Source organism: Sceloporus undulatus, chromosome 1 (genome assembly GCF_019175285.1).
Source record: "Sceloporus undulatus isolate JIND9_A2432 ecotype Alabama chromosome 1, SceUnd_v1.1, whole genome shotgun sequence".
Lineage (NCBI taxonomy): Eukaryota > Metazoa > Chordata > Lepidosauria > Squamata > Phrynosomatidae > Sceloporus > Sceloporus undulatus.
In genome coordinates this window covers 278,861,055-278,877,723 of record NC_056522.1, presented here as the reverse complement: position 1 = coordinate 278,877,723, position 16,669 = coordinate 278,861,055, and the positions used below count along the sequence as shown (strand labels likewise).

The 16,669-nt window shown below is 41.6% G+C and overlaps 1 protein-coding gene across 2 annotated transcripts in view; it reads right to left on the bottom strand.

The window, feature by feature from the left end:
- Positions 1-7,226: 7,226 nt before the first annotated feature.
- Positions 7,227-16,669, bottom strand: part of LOC121928034 — a 120,593-nt gene continuing 111,150 nt past the window's right edge. The window contains exons 4-6 of one of the 2 annotated variants that reach the window (XM_042462263.1): positions 15,304-15,371; positions 8,085-8,283; positions 7,227-7,773 (exon numbers count right to left, since the gene is read on the bottom strand). In XM_042462263.1, coding sequence (XP_042318197.1) covers positions 8,127-8,283; positions 15,304-15,371 — 225 coding nt within the window. In that variant the 3' untranslated portion in view covers positions 7,227-7,773; positions 8,085-8,126. Of the gene's footprint in view, positions 7,774-8,084; positions 8,284-9,916; positions 10,162-15,303; positions 15,372-16,669 lie in introns of those variants that run through there. The other variant, XM_042462355.1, reaches the window with a different exon arrangement.

The following is a 16,669-nucleotide window of genomic DNA, read 5'->3' as shown; positions in this document are numbered from 1 at the left end:
GTCCAACAGAAGCTGTTGCACTTGGTCTATGTAAACCCCAGGCTCACAGGTATGAAAGTGTATGAGGAAAACTTGGCAATTCATCTCTTATCTCCCTCAGATTCAGTGTTGCTATCTTGTGGTATTCTGGAGAAACACCAGTAATGTCCTTGACTTCTGATCTTCAAGTTCCCAAACAATTTGAAATCCCCCAAATGGAAATATAGTAATCAGGAGAAATTAGTGCATAAGGTACCTTCCAGAAGACACAGCTATTTAAATACATGAACGGCCTGTTCTTTGCTTTGTATGGTTGATAACACTATATGGAATTAACCCTGACATGAACTTCCCAGTCCCCTTCCCAGTTTCTGCCATTTCTGTTGTAAAGAATATGGTGTAATACACAGTCCTTACATTGATTCCCAACAAGGACACAATAATCTATCTGCTGTGTTGGCAATATATTACGTTGGGTCATTGTGATACTTGTTTTTTATATCATAAATATGTACACTGTGTTTTTAGTTTTTTTTATTTTGAAGTTGGTTTAGATTTTTGTAATGGCAGCTGGCTACAAAATAAAAGCATTTGTTTGGAAAATATAAATAGTTTGGGTCAGATCTTATGAGAGATCTGGTTTTGAACCATTTTACCATTTCATCAACTCAACTATTTTGGATCAAATGGTTGTCCTGCTTGTGTCCATAGCCATCTTTCCTAATTTGATTGTAAAACATTCCCACTGTTTTCATTTCATCCCCAAAAGCTTGTCCTAGCTACTAAAAGTACTTTTACATAAGTGAAAAAGTAACTGTTAAGTACACTACATCCTATATATTTGATATTTTGTTTTCAAATCCACACTATCCTGCTCTCAGGTCTGTTCCATCTATTCAATAGGAAGCAATATCTTTTTAAATGGGGAGGGGACCAACCTTGAGGCATCTTCCCTATGGCCATTTAGGGCACGACTACTTTAGAAGTAGCTTTTCTGGGTCTAATTTTGGAGAAACCCAAATGAAAAGAAAGAGAAGATGGCAACCTGAATGGGAAATAATGGTGCGTGTTTTTTTAGTTTTTAAAAAAGTTCCAAGCCCCTTTTGTCCCAATCCATTTTTTTCAGGCTGTGATAAGGGATACATACTGTATGCTCAACTACAAGTCAACTGCATGTATAAGTTAGGGCAGATGTTGGGGCCAAAATTACAGATAGGTTGAAGGTAAAACTTAAAAGCAATGTAACAATGTAAAGGATGAAGCAAAGGAAAATGATGCCGAAGAACCTATAAAATTCCAGCAAGCATAACTGCTCACCCTAAAGGCTGGCTGGATAATGGTAAATGGTAATGCTATGATGTATGGGAGGAGGCCAGGTGGAACTTAAAAGGATAAATAGGCAAAGCAAAAAAAAAATTTAAAAAAAATGGCAAGAACAGAAGTGATTATAGCTTTTAACTAATGTGATAACTTCCTGATTTTAACCCAGAAAAGCTGACCTGCATACCTTATTAAAATGTATTATTCAAAGCCCGATTCCTCTCAACCTTTCTTTGAGGGGAAGCACCAAAGATCTGGCACTGTCACTCTTTTCCCACCCAACCATTCAAAAAAGTCAGAAGCATCACCGCAGTGAAGAAAGTAAAGGGAGTCAGTGTTTCTTTTAAGACATTCCCAGAACAGATTGAGCTCTTGTTTTTCATCAATTTGCTCACCTGAATGGTTCCTTCTTTTTTAAAATAAAATAAGAGTTAAACTACAGTACTTACATTGGTCCAAGGGTAAGTCAATCCAGACTTTTCGCATCAGTTTTTTAACTAAAATTTCCAGGCTTACACATGAGTATGTATATACAGTGGAACCTTATTATACGCGGGGGATCTGTTCCAGATCCCTCCGCGTATAAGTTCCACCTATGTTCGAGCCCCATTGTTTCCAATGGGGCTCGTGCACAGCGGTGTGGCGGCACGGCAGCGCGTGGGGCGCAGTGAGCATGCACGCCCATTCAATTGAATAGGACGTGCCGCCCCTTCTGCCCCGCGCGCGCCGGCGGCTTTGAGCGCCTATGCTCAAAGCCGCCTATAAAAAGGCAGCGTATGGTGAGGCACGACTGTACAGTAGATCTGGTTTTCTTCCACCTCACTATGCAACAACCCTATGCTAGGACTAGGGAGTTGACCGATTTACTGGTAAATGTTTTTTATTCATTTAAAGTATTTCTGTATCACCTCCCAGTCCACAAGGGTTCTTGAGGCAATGAACAAATTAAAATGTATCGTTTTATTTAACACATTAAAATATTTGAAAAACTCAAAAGTAGTTTAAAAACAATTCTAAAATCCAGATTTAAAATGTTGAACAGCACTGTTTTATTGGCCCACCAGAAGCTTAAAAGAAGGGGCCAACCTTATTTCATTTGGTATGGGGTTCCATAGTTGAGGGTTGCTACAGAGAAAGCCCTGTTATGTGTATCCACTAACCTAACTGGTATTGGGACGTACAACAGGGCCTCTGACGATCTCATATTTCTGGCAGGCTCATATGGAAGAAGACGATCTATCAAGTATCCTGGCCCCATGTCTGAGGGCTTTGCAGGTCAGCAGCAGCAGCAGCAGCTTGAATTGAAGTTGAAACCAAATTGGAAGTCGGTGCAGTTTTTGCAAGACTAGTGTTAATATGGTCTCGATTGCACACCTGTTTGCACTAGCTGCAGCTTTTCAGGGGCAGCCCCATGTAGAGTGCATTACAGTGGCCTAATCAGGCTGGTAACGAAAGCATGAAGCATGGTGCACATACAGTATCTGCCTTCCCCAAGAGGGTGCAGCTGGTGCACCAGCCGAAGCTGGGCAAAGGATCATTGCTTCAGAACGAGTTTGGTTACTTCCTTGTCCCCATCCATCAGGGACTCAAGTGGTCAAGAACTATAGAAGATGACTGCAACAGTTGGGGGAGGGTGCACAAATACGATCTTCATTCCTGAAAGGAGCATGTTTTCTGTGTTCTACAGTAGTTGCCACGACACCTTTGCTTTCACTCCTGTTTGAGAATCAAGAGCCAGATTGGGGCTGCAGCAACCACATGCTGCAGCCCCGATCTGGCCTTTCCAGATCTGCTGTACTGTGCCTTTACAGCACTCCTTTGGCACTGCATCATCTAAATGCAACACCAGAGGAGTGCCATGTGGTGCAGTGCACGGTGTCACATCACCATGGGGGTAGAGTCGAGGTGTGCATTGTGTGGATGCCATGCCCTGACTCCACCCCCCCAAACCGACCTTAATTGTGAATCTGCACAGACCCCAAGTCACTGTTTGCAGGGTTAAGTATTCTCTTCCTTCTCTACCTGCCTTGTTGTTCAGGGCTAAGAGCTGTTATGCTTGCTATGTATGTTAATTCTTTAGTGTATATATTTCTTAATTTCTAAAAGGTAAAACGTGCTGGGAGAAGTAAATCCAACATGAGGGTGGTTTGTCTAGACTCCCAGATATGGAGAACAGAAAGGAAATTAAAATCACAAGCAAATTTTTCAGGTGGAGTTTTACTTCAGCATAGCACACTTGGTATTTTATACTCCATGACCACATTCCTGGAGATAGTTCAGCTGTAGGCCAGCCCCAAATCTAATTCAGAGTATCTTCCTCCAATTAACTCCAGTGAGAGAGAAAGACGTAACCACCTCCATAACACTGGGGGACAGCCACCTCATAGCAGCGTGAGATGTAACACAAATCAACCAGAACATCCACCACCACATAAATTACACTCCCAATACTGAGCAGAGCATCAGGTAACCTATCTTCAGCTAGTGGACACTTAATCCTCTCTAAAGGTAAAGTGATAGAGAAATGACACATTGCACAAAATATCTCCGGACAGAACCTGATTACATTGCCTGCACTACCTAAAAGGTGCATCCTAAGACTGCTCAACCCCTTCCCTCTAACTGGGAGTATTGGGACCAAGTGCATTGCAGAGGTAAGCAAGGGGAAAGGGTACAGTTGTTGCATAGTATGACTGTTGTCTTCCATCTCACCCACATATATGAATCATAGAATCATAGAGTTGGAAGAGACTACAAGGGCCATCCAGTCCAACTCCAAGCCATGCAGGAACTCTCAATCAAAGCATACCTGACAGATGGCCATCCAGCCTCTGTTTAAAGACCTCCAAGGAGGGAGACTCCACCACACTCCGAGGGATTGTGTTCCACTATCTAACAGCCCTTACTGTCAGGACATTCCTCCTAATGTTGAGGTGGAATCTCTTTTCCTGTAACTTGTATCCATTGTTCTGGGTCCTATTCGTAAGAGCATAAGAAAACAAGCTTGTACCATCCTCAGTATGACAGCCCTTCAAATATTTAAACAAGGCTATCATATCACCTCTTAACCATCTCTTCTCAAGGCTAAACATACCCAGTTCCCTAAATCTCTTCTCATAAGGCATGGTTTCTAGACCCTTCACCCTCCTTTGGACACGCTCTAGTTTCTCAACATCCTTTTTGAATTGTGGTGCCCAGAATACAGTGCCTTCCCTGAGTTGTATTGTTCCAAAAGTGAATCATGGGGCCTTCTGGATGTATTCAGTCCCAGCAACCCTAGCTAGCATATCCAATTGTGAAAAATGTTGGCAGTTGCCATCCGCACCTGGTGAGCTGCATGATGCCTGTCCCTACTGTAAATGTAGAGACTTGCCCACAACAGCAAGGAGCACTACCTGCCACACACTGGATAGGAACTTGTAGTGTCCTTTCTGTTGGCAGCAAACATGCTTCCCTGTTTCCACTGCTGGCCAAACACTTGTGAACAATTTAGCCTTGCAACATCACATGCTGCAGACCAAGACGTCACAAAACATTCCAGTGGATCCCCAAAGACAGAGTGGGAATTAGTCCTTTATGAGGTCCAGTGTGCTCCTTTAGGCCACCAGTGGCCTCCCAAAGGCCCTAACACTTCTGTCCCACAAAGTCAGCTTCTCAAAAGTTTTTCTTTTTAGTTTTTTTTTAAATATCCTTTGTGGGGCTGTAAAAATGCTGTTGTAAGAGCTTTCCCTGAAACTATACATCTCCCACCAGAACAGTAAAAAAAAAAAATGACTGTAAGAGAGACAATCACAGTCACTAAATCTTCCTCTGCATGGGGGAAAAGCAGCTGGAACCTGAAACATATGCACTCAGGAATTGTGCCTCTGTCTCCTCCACACATCTCCTATGCATCGAAGTTCAGGGGCTCTGAGATCTGGCTGTTGATTGTTGCTCCATCTTTGTGGGCTCTGCTACTCTGTACTGGCTGCTCTCCCATGCCGATTCTGTCCAGGGTAGGAGGGAATCTCAACCTAGTACCAGCACTGGAGACCAGATGTCCTAGTGTTTCCTCTATGGGACTGATTACTTCAAGGGTGGGAATAATGTGAGCCTTCTTCACATGTTGGACTGCAATATCCAGGCCACTCCCCAACATTGGCTATGTTGATTAAGGCTGGTGCAAATTAGTCCAACACCACCTAAGAGGCTGTTTTAGTCCCATCCCTGATTATCTGTTCTCACTGCATACAGAAGGTGAAGGAATCCCTCATGTGGCAATGGAGCCATAGGAATACTTTGTCGTATGCCTTCAAGTCATTTCTGACTTATAGTGACCCTAAGGCAACCCTATCATGAAGTTTTCTTGGCAAGTTGTTTCAGAGAGATGGCTTGCCATTGCCATCCTCTGAGGCTGAGAGAATATGACTTGCCCAAGGTCACCCAGTGGGTTTAGCTGACTGAGCTGGAATTCAAATCCAGGTCTCCAGAATCGTAGTCCAATGCTCAAGCCACTACAATACACTGGCTACATTTGGGATTTTTCAAGCCACTGTCCAAGAGAAAGGAGCCCTGCCGCAGTGACTGGTTTGCAACTTTGCACCTGTCTTTCCCTTTCCCAGTACTGATCATGATGATGCCATGTGCTTAAGCTGAATGCTGATCAATAAAGGATGTGACTTGTTATATCACATTGTTTTTTATTGCATAGGAGTGGTAGATGAGGATACCTTCCTCATAGTCTACTATGAACTAATTTCAGCTTGTTGTAAAATAGGGCTCTGGGAAGGGAGAAGCGGAAGTCCTATGGATTTAAGGTTCACAAACTCTGTTCTTGTGAAGCTTGTTGGCTGCCAGTTGGATTGTATTATGGCACAGTTGCTTTAGGTGTATAGTCGTCACATCTTTTCCAGTGATGAGTCATATCTGGTTCTTAGATCTATACATGGCTCCTGATGCTCACAGAGTTACCAGATAGTGGTGAAACTGAAACCAATCACAGCAGAAGATATCACACCCATATTGCCTAAATGACACGTCTATTAGGCCTGTGGTCCTTAATAGATGTAATTGCCCTGTTTTGATTTGAGGGGCTCGACAGCCAGGCAGCTCCGTGCCACTCCCTTTTAGCCCCACATCATTACCGCAGCCACCAAATGGCACGGCAACGATGCGCTCCTTCCTGGGAGCAAAACAGAAGCTGACTAAAGCAGCTTTCTGGAAAGGGTGCAATTGCCGTGCACGCACACCCCAATCACATCACTTCCTTCCAGCGCCATTTAGGCACTGCGCAATGCTCCTGCCATCATGGCACCACCCGTGTGGAGGGTGGCAAGCCATGATGATGGTATCCTCGTGGACTAGGACTGCTGGGCATCTAAATGGCCAGCCTCATCTAGCCCTAGTTCACAATGAGGATGCCGCAAACTGCCTGTCTGTACTGGGCCTGAGTTTACATGTCAAAACAAGAAGGGGAAAACTAACCTGTACTACTGTACAATACAGTCTTGGAGGTTTTGCTTTCTGCTCACTATTTTTGCTCGATGGGTTTACTAACTTGGTATTTATTAATTTGATATACTTTCTACCAATGTTGTATCAGATCCAGGTTTTAGGAGGGCCAGAAAGTGGTATTCACAAGCCTTCTTCTCCCAGTTGTCTAATCACTTCCTCATTGCTGTTGTTTATCTACTCAGCCTGCTCCTGTAGAACCAATGCCTACCACTGCCCTAGGGGCAAGGAGGATAAAAGATGGTGTAAGGGTAAGGTAGTGTTGGCTTTCTCATTCTTCCTTTTCCTGTTAGCTATTTACACATTGATGGAATTGGTAGGTAAACAAACAAGGACAACAAAGCAAAGTAACAGGGTTATGGTCTTTACGAGCGGCCTAGCAAAACCAAACTCCATCACCAGCCCTGTACCATTGCAATGCGACACAGTTTCAGCACATCAACATTTTTTAATAGCAAAATTACCGAAGCAGTTGTATTTACATTTATTTCCAAGGCACTCTTACTGCTAAGACCAGTAAAGGGATCTGTGTCCAAAACATGCAGGATGTGCTTTAAACCTCACCATCGGTTCTGGGTGGGCTCAGTCCTTCTAAGCAATGTTCTGCTGGAGAATGAATAATAAAAAGCAGACGTATTTAAAATGAAATCATAATAGGCCTTAATCATTCATGCTAGGATGGTTTATATTGGCTTACAAATGCTGGCCATCACCACCAATCAAAACAAATACATCATCACACTACAACTAGTTTCAACTGAAGAACCTTTAAGAGACTTTTAAGGACTAAAGGGACTGTTTCTTCTTCAGCAGAGCTTGAGTTTTGAAGCAGTCACACACAGTACAATCGTAAGCAGGTTGATTCAGGGGTAAGTCTCAGTGAGCTCACTAAGACATGCTTCCTTATATGTACAGTTAGGATTGCAGCCTGGTGTTTGTCATCTTCATCCTTCAAATGGTCCGCAGTCATTAGAAGCACTCAACCTGAAGTAAATTCCACAGAAATCAGTGGGATTGATAGTCGATCAACATGATCTTCTCAGCTCATGGTGAATGAAACATATTTTAAAAATTAATAATGGTTAGTAAAAATGGGTTAGATGGGGATTGGTAGACATATAATTAAAATCATTGTGTGAAGTGGCCTTTATTTCTCATTTAAAAATGAAAATATGCATGCTAATTATGGGAAATTTTACTGCTTCAAAAATACAAACCCCCCTATCTTGGAAATAAATATTTAGGGCTATTATTCTCAGGGAATTAAAATAGCTTACATTACCACTTTTACATACATGCAACTACTGTATTCACTTCTATTTCTATTTCTTCTCCAGTCACTCTTCATTATCACCATCGACTGGAAACCAGAAATACTCTATTATTTTCTTGCCTCTTCTGGCTGGGATTTTCTCCTGCAGTTCAACAGGGCGAAGCCCACACACCTGAGAGTGCCCAGAATTCGAGATGGGTGCAGTAACTCTGTACAAAACCCTATGAAGAAAGAAAACATCTGCAACAGGTTAATGTAAAATCCATTAAAAAGTGTATCTCATTTCTCTACTTAGCCTTTCCCAGCCTGGGTCCTTCTATGTGTTTTGAGCTGCAACTCCCAGCAGCCCCAACCAACATGGTCAATAATGAGTAAAGATGCAGACTGTAGTCCAAAACATCTGGAAGGCATCAAATTGGGGAAGTTTGCCCTACTGCAATTTGCTTCTTTTCATTTCATTTTTATTAATATTCAGGGTGACACACAAGCAGTGGTTAACACAGGGACAAAAGAATAAACAAAGAACAGAAATGATGCCAGAAGCAGCAGGCTGGAGCTACTTTATACAATAATAATAATAATAATAATAATAATAATAATAATAATAAATTATTATTATTATTATTAATAATAATAATAATAATATTCTGCTTAATCACTTGGAATCCAAGCAGATTACATCAATAAAATGAGATACAGTTAAAAATTCTAAAAAATGCTATCCCCCCCCCCCCCCAAGCAGAGCTACCTACAGGTACATACATACATATAGCCTACTGCTTCTGAATAGTTGCAAATGTTTGTCCTTTCCCCAATTTACTAAATAAAACCAATAAATAAAAGAGGGTGTCTTTCTTTCTTTCTTTTTCCCAAAACTGTGACTCAAAGAGGCTTACAATTTAAAAGAACAATACAATTAAAAACATACAAAACTGAGCATTAAAATAAATTATTACAGTATTAAAGTACACCACTCATTAAAAGAATAAAATGCAATTTGAAAAAGATAAAAGAGCTTAAAAACAGTATAATTAAAACAGTCCAACACCTGCAGCCTGTTCTTTAAAGACTTTCAGTTTTAAAAGGCCATCTGAATAAAAAAGTCTTAGCCCACCAACAGAAGGACCACAAGGAGAGGGCAATTCTGGTCTCCCTGGGAAGGGAGATCCAGAATCTAGGAGCAGCCAACAAGAAGGCTCCCTTTTGTCTCCCCACAAACCATGCTGCAATGGTGGTAGGACTGAGAGAAGGGCCTCTCCTAATGATCTCAGAGCCCAGGCTGGTTCATACAGGGGGATATGCTCTGTCAAATAGTCTGGACCTGAGCCATATAGGGCTTTATAGGTCATAACCAGCACTTTGAATTGTGCCTAGAAACAAACCAGCAACCATTGACGGTGTTTCAATAGGGGCATTTTGTGGTCTCTGTAACCTGCCCCAGGTGGTCTTTGGACCAGTGTTTCCGAACACTGTTCAAAGGCATATCCAAGTAGAGTGTGTTACAGTAGTCCAAATGGGATGTTATAATATCGATCCATACATAAGACACAACATTATAAGCAAGTCAGTGTCTTTTTAATGAGGAAAAGATTGATGGCCTGTCATCAAACCTAGAGGAGCCCTAATCATATTAAAATGGAGCTGCTTGAACTGAGATCGCAGCAGCTGCTACTGTTGGCTGCAAGTCATCAAATGAAGCTAAAAGATGATCGATTCAGGATTAATTACTGTACTTCACAGAATACATACTGTATTTTCTGGCGTATAAGACTACTTTTTAACCCAGGAAAATCTTCTCAAAAGTCAGGGGTTGTCTTATACGCCAGATGTCGTCTTATAGGGCAGGTGCTGAAACTTCTGAGCCGGAATGGAGAATCTGCGGTCGCCGTATATGATGGGGGGAGCTCAGAAACGGCCACGGCCACATATCCACAATATGCGGCGACCGTATGAAAGCAGCAAGGGCAGCGCTGTACAAGTACGGTAGAAGAAAATCCATTCACCAGGATTCATGGAAAGAAGTGACTTAATGCGGTCCCAATGATGAGGTGAGGGGGGTGTAAGTGAAGGGCGGAGCAAGCTGCAGGCGTCTGGAACCCCTGGGGTATGGAAAAAAAGAGCCATGTTTGTACTACCATTCTGATAGTCTTGGAGACAGGGAGGGCAAGGCAGGCAGGGAGAGCTGACCAATCCAAGCAGGCTTTGTATACAACAAGTTTTCCTGCTAAGTACCTGCATATCATAAGCATTTGAATTAAAATTACCATATTGAAATCAAATCTGATTTTTTTTAATTTGGTGTACGTTGGAAGAGGGATAGTCTTATACGGCGAGTATATCCCAAACTCTATATTTTAACTGGAAAAGTTGGGGGTCATCTTATACGCCGGAAAATACAGTAATTAAACAATGGAATTCACCATTGACTTGGATGGTGTAAAAAGGGGATTAGCTAAATTCATGGAAGACAGAGCCATCAAGTCAGGATGGTTGTATTTCAGGTAGGTCTTTTTATATCAGTTGCATGGGAAAATAAAATGGAGGGATACAGCTGAAATTAGGTCCTACTGGTATCTGGGTGGCCAATGTGACAACAGAATGGTGGACTAGCTGGACCTTTGGTCTGATCCAGGTGGACTTTTCTTATGTGCTTGTATCTTCACATAGTATTAAATAACAGTGACAGCACCAATTAACTGTTCTAAAATAAAGTTTTGAGTGAATTGCTGTTTCATGCTTTTAAAAAATATTATAGTACAGATTGTTTTAGCATTTTAATGTGTAAGCCTTTTGAGAGAGAAGCAGGATATAAATTAAATAATAAAATAAATTAACCATTCAGAATGAGCAGGAAAGTAAGGGAAGGACTGCAACTAATTTCATTCCTCCTGCCATGCTAAACATGGGAGGATCAGTAGTGATTGTTACTAGAGGCCCCCGGTTTTAACACCATGTATCACTTCGGTAGTGTTTGTGTTGTATTTGTACAAGACTAAAAGTGAGTATATTCATTTCTTTAGATTTTAGTAGAATAACTCTTAACATCTGATTGTATAGCTTTGCAGTAGATCGTGAACCGCTCAATAGGTCAAAAGGGATCTCTGATCTATGAAAAAGAGATCAAATTGAAGATGGAGTAAATCTGTTTTCTGCAGCTCCAGAGAATACAACCTGGAGCAACTGACTCAAACAACAGGAAAAGAGATTCCACCTTACTATTAGGAAGAACTTCCTCAGAGTAAGAGCTATTTGACAGTGGACTATGTTGCCTTGGAATATGGTAGAGTCTCCCTCTTTCGAGGTCTTTAAATAGAGGCTGGATGTCCATCCATTGGGGGTGCTTTGATTGTGAGATTCTGCATGGCAGAGGGTTGGACTGGATGCCTCTTGAGGTCTCTTTCAACTGTATGATTCTATACAATTTGTTTTATTTATTTATTTATTTAAAAATATATCCTGCCCTTTATCTGAAGATCTCAGGGTAGCTTACAATAAAGTCAACTGTTAAAAAATAAAAATATACAAAAGTTTAAAAGATTAAAATTATATTAAATCATTTTCAATTTAAAACCAAACCAGTTTAAACAGTCTTGAATAATGTAACTATAAAACATGTGCAGCCTTGACAAAATTAATTTGGTTCAAAGGCTTTAATAAAAGGCCAGTTTTTAACCAGGCACTAAAATTATTCTGATGTTAGCAACAACTGGGCTTCCAAAGGGGGGAATTCAACAACTGGGATGCTACCACATAAAAGACCTTCTCCCATATCCTTCCATGTATTTCCTGATCCAGCATGGAGGAAGGCTGAAGGAGATAAATTGATACAGTTTTCTCTTTCTAACCGCATGTCTATACTGGCCAAAGAACCTGTACTCACCTAGTTGTGGTTGTAACCTGAGCACATGATGGTCATGACAATTTGCAAGGAATGTGGGGCTTTTCACAGAAAATCCAACTAAAAAAAGAACTGCCCCTAACCTTGCATTTGCCTGGCAAATCTGGATAATCGTATGTGTGGCCAGTGGTATGATGTGGCTTTGAAGTGAATCCAGGAGAAGGGTTTTTGGTGGGTGGGACTCATTGGTTCTGGCAAGTAAGGTGTGTATCACCATGATTTTTTTTTTCATCAGTGTATGCATGTATGTATGCAGATCTCCACACTAGTGATCACGTGACTGACTGAGCCAGCGAGTGTGTCCCTTCCCTCTTCCTGCCTCCATGCCCTCTGATCAGCCTTGTGACAACATTTTTTAAACTGCAATGAATATATGTATGTAGATCTCTGCACAGGTGAGTAAGTGAGCAAGTGGCTGAGCCAGGGAGTGTGCACCCTCCCTGTCCAGTCCCCCCACCATCAGCTACTCACTCATATGGGAAGGCAATTAGATGAGGGGAGTGAAAAGGAAGAAGACATGTGCTCATTAGCTCATCCACTCATTCATTCACTTAATCATGCAGAGATCTGCTTACATATATTCACTGCAGTTTTAAAAAAATGTCAGCACAAGGCTGATGGGGGAATCAGAAGGGAAAAAGGAAGAGGAACAGTGCACACTCAGCAGTTCAGTCACTCAGTTGCTCACTTATGCAGAGATCAGAAAGAGGGAGGGAGTAGCTCAATCTAGCCCATCACTAGTGATCTGAACATTTTCATAGATTAACTGCAGTATAAATAAAATAAAATAAAATATTTTTCTGTCTTGTGTATGTGTGTATACATTTTAAATTCCCTTCATTACTGGTGATCACTCACTGGGTCACAAAGGGGAAAATACCAGAGACAGCACTGTGGCTGAAAATAATGCGAAGGAATGGAGATGAGGACTGCCCCCTTGCAATGAATTGAGTTTGCCCAGGGTAATATGTGGCCAGTTATACTGACTTCAACTTGATGCATCTGTGTCGGGGGGGGGGGGATTAATAGGGTCTCTGTGAGGTTGTTGCGGGGTCACTGCAGGCCAGGAAAGCGCAAGGTGAGGCTGGGTTTTTTTCAACAGTGTAGATAGGTTCTCTTTTGTGCTAAACCAATCCCAACTAGAGAAGCCTTAGGCCTAAATCCTAACTAAAGTAGATCCATGAGATTTACATAAGGGTTGACTTACCATTCAGCAGAATAATTAATTTAATGGGTCTACTCTAAGTGAGACAAGCAATTGTCTGTTAACCTTAGAATACTAGGGGTTTTTTCATGCTACATACAATTATTGTTATGAAGCTAGGAAGACATGCTATGCATTTAATAAAAGTCTGTATATCTCTGTTTAAAGAGATATGTTATTTATATTCAGTTTACTAAGCAGCTATGACAACAAAATTACACTTGGGATAAATAAAGTAAGTAGAGGGGGCAGAGTGAGGGGAATGGAAATATAATGTCACATTCTTGACTATGTTTAGCTCTCATTTATACTTGAAGAAAGCTAACCCATATAAGTAGGGGTGGGTAGAAGGTAGACCAGGGATCTACTGGTAGATCTCTAGGTAATTTGTTGATCAGCCCACAGTTTGCGACTCTTTTTCTAAACTAGAAATAACTGGAAAACATTTTGCCTTACACATTCAGCTGATCGTAAAGAACATTCAGGAGAAAGATAAGGAGCAGCATTTTGTTGTGAAAGGGCTTTGAAGCTTGGATCCTATACTGGTCAGAATTCTGGACTGAGCATGTGCTCAAAGGTGGCATATTCCTTGATTATTCATATATGTCTACCTGCTGGAACCACTGTTTTGCACCTGCTCCAGACAGTAAATCTCCAAGGACTAAAGAGTTGGGGGAATATGTAATTCAATTAACAAAACCCTTTCAGTTTTTAATATATTAAGGAGGAGGTTGTTAACATTCTGATACTGTATAACATTGAAACTTTCCACCCACCCCCATGGGATGCTCCCTTACAGCTGCCATGCTGGCCAAAAATAAATTGCTTTCAAGTTGCTCCTTTGCCATGTCTAGGAACATAAGCCTTACAAGGCCCACTATCCCTGGAGTTTATCACACGGGAGGAATTTCTCTTAATTTCGAATGAAAAGAAAGCGGGGCCAGAACGCATTCACATGAATTTGCTAGCAGCAAATTTATGTGAATTTGAATTGCATTCGAACTGACTTCCCATTACTTGAAAATAGCTTGCCATTGCCTGAAATTGCGTGTGGTAGTCTATCACGCAATAATGCGAAACCTCATGATTGCGTTCGGACTGACTTCCCATTGTCCAAAATTGTGTGTGGTAATTTATCACACAATAACATTAAATCCCATGATTGCGTTCGGATTGCCATTGGATTATACTTCCAATTTCCCTTGTCTGATAATGTCCCCAGTGTGCCTTGTGCTTGATGACAAATATGCCTCCTTTGCCACAGTCATCATAACAGTAAAATTCCATGGAAATTTCAGCATGGGGTATTGAGGGCATGCAATAAAAATGGGGTAGAAATTAGATGCAGCCCATGGGACAAATGTCCACCCCTCTTTCCACACTCACTTTTTATCTAGATTTAACATTTGAATGGATGGATGCTTTCCCCTTGCAGTTGAGAAACCTAGAACCTTGAAGTGAAACCAATATGCACAGAACATGATTAAGGACATGATTCAGCCTGTTGACCCAGTTCTCTGCCTTGATATGTTTACCTTCTGAAAATAAAAAAAAGTTTTTATTTTGATACACTTTTGACCTAGCGAAACGCTATCTATCTGAGAGCTTGGATTCAGTCAAGATGTCTGTGGTGGCACCATTAAATACAGAAGGGTGGTGTCCATTGAAGACAGAAGATACACAAATCCTATTAGGTACATTTCAGATTGTCTCTCCAGTTGGTGTCACACAGGAGAGACAAGAGGAAGTTCTTACATGATGGCAGTGGGAAAGCCTTGATAAATTGCAGTAAGCACCATGGAAGTCTTCACATTTGATGGTTAAAAGTTAGAAACCCCATATTTGGTCCCAGTGGTGGGACTGCCTGAGAGGACCCCTCACAGCTAGTGGCACTGGTGGGAATGGTTTCCCACTGAGTGAGAAACCCCACAGCTGGTGGGATAAAGATTGGAAAACCCACATACATACATAACAAAAATAAAAAGAAGTATAATTTGACTTCTCTTTCAGATAATATAGAGTAAAATGAAATGCCATTGCATTGGCATCTTTCCTGGCTTAACCTAGTGAGTGTGCCAGTAAACATATTAAATATATTACCTGTCAGTTCCTTGGCACATGCCATTCACAAAGGCTTACCTGTCAGTGGTCTTGGCCTTATCTTCGTTATCATCACTAGGGATTGAAAAACAAACCTGCTCTCCTTCCTGAAACACAGGCAAAAGCACTATATTAGAACAACCTTATAAACTGAATTATTTTCTCAGCAGAGATGACTTAAGGACTTGCCCACATCACAGTACAAAACTGGGAAGATGACTCACTGCATGTTTGTATCTGACCACCTGCTTTCTCTCTTTCAAGTACTGCTGAATTATAAGCAGCATCTGTGTTCACACAATAACATGTTAGCCTGTGCCCCAAAAGTAGTCCATAGTTTATGTTAATAGTGTTAATCCCCTGTACTGGTATACCTCAGTTAACAAAGTAGATGTGTTCCTAGGCATTACTTCTTTAACAGAAAAAAATTTATCAGTCTTTAGAAGGATCACACGATCATAGAATCGTAGAATTGGAAGAGACCACAAGGGCCATCCAGTTCAACCCCTGCCATGCAGGAAATCTCAATCAAAGCATCCCCAAAAGATGGCCATCTAGCCTCTGCTTAAAGACCTCCAAGGAGGGAGACTCCACTACACTCCGAGGGAGTGTGTTCAACTGTCGAACAGCAATTACTGTCAGGAAGTTCCTCCTAATGTTGAGGTGGAATCTCTTTTCCTGTAGCTTGCTTCCATTGTTCCAGGACCTGTTTTCTGGAGCAGCAGAAAACAAACTTGAATCATAGAATCATAGAATCATAGAGTTGGAAGAGACCGCAAGGGCCATCTAGTCCAACCCCCTGCCATGCAGGAATCCAAATCAAATTATCTCCGACAGATGGCCATCTAGCCTCTGTTTAAAGACCTCCAAGGAAGGAGACTCCACTACACTCCAAGGGAGTGTATTCCACTGTCAGACAGCCTTTACTGTCAGGAAGTTCTTCCTAATGTTGAGGTGGAATCTCTTTTCTTGTAGCTTGCATCCATTGTTCTGGGTCCTAGTCTCTGGAGCAAGTGAAAACAAGTCAGCTCCCTCCTCAATATGACATCCCTTCAAGTATTTAAACAAGGCTATCATATCACCTCTTAACCTTCTCTTCTCCAGGCTAAACATCCCCAGCTCCTTAAGTCATTCCTCATAGGACATGGTTTCTAGACCTTTCACCATTTTACTTGCCCTTCTTTGGACACGTTCCAGTTTTTCAACATCCTTTTTGAATTGTGGAGCCCAGAACTGGACACAATATTCCAGGTGGGGCCTGACCAAAGCAGAATAGAGTGGCACTATTACTTCCCTTGATCTAGATTCGATACTTTTACTGATCCAGCCTAAAATTGCATTGGCCTTTTTAGCTGCCACATCACACTGTTCACTCATGTTCAGCTTGTGGTCTACTTGGACTCCC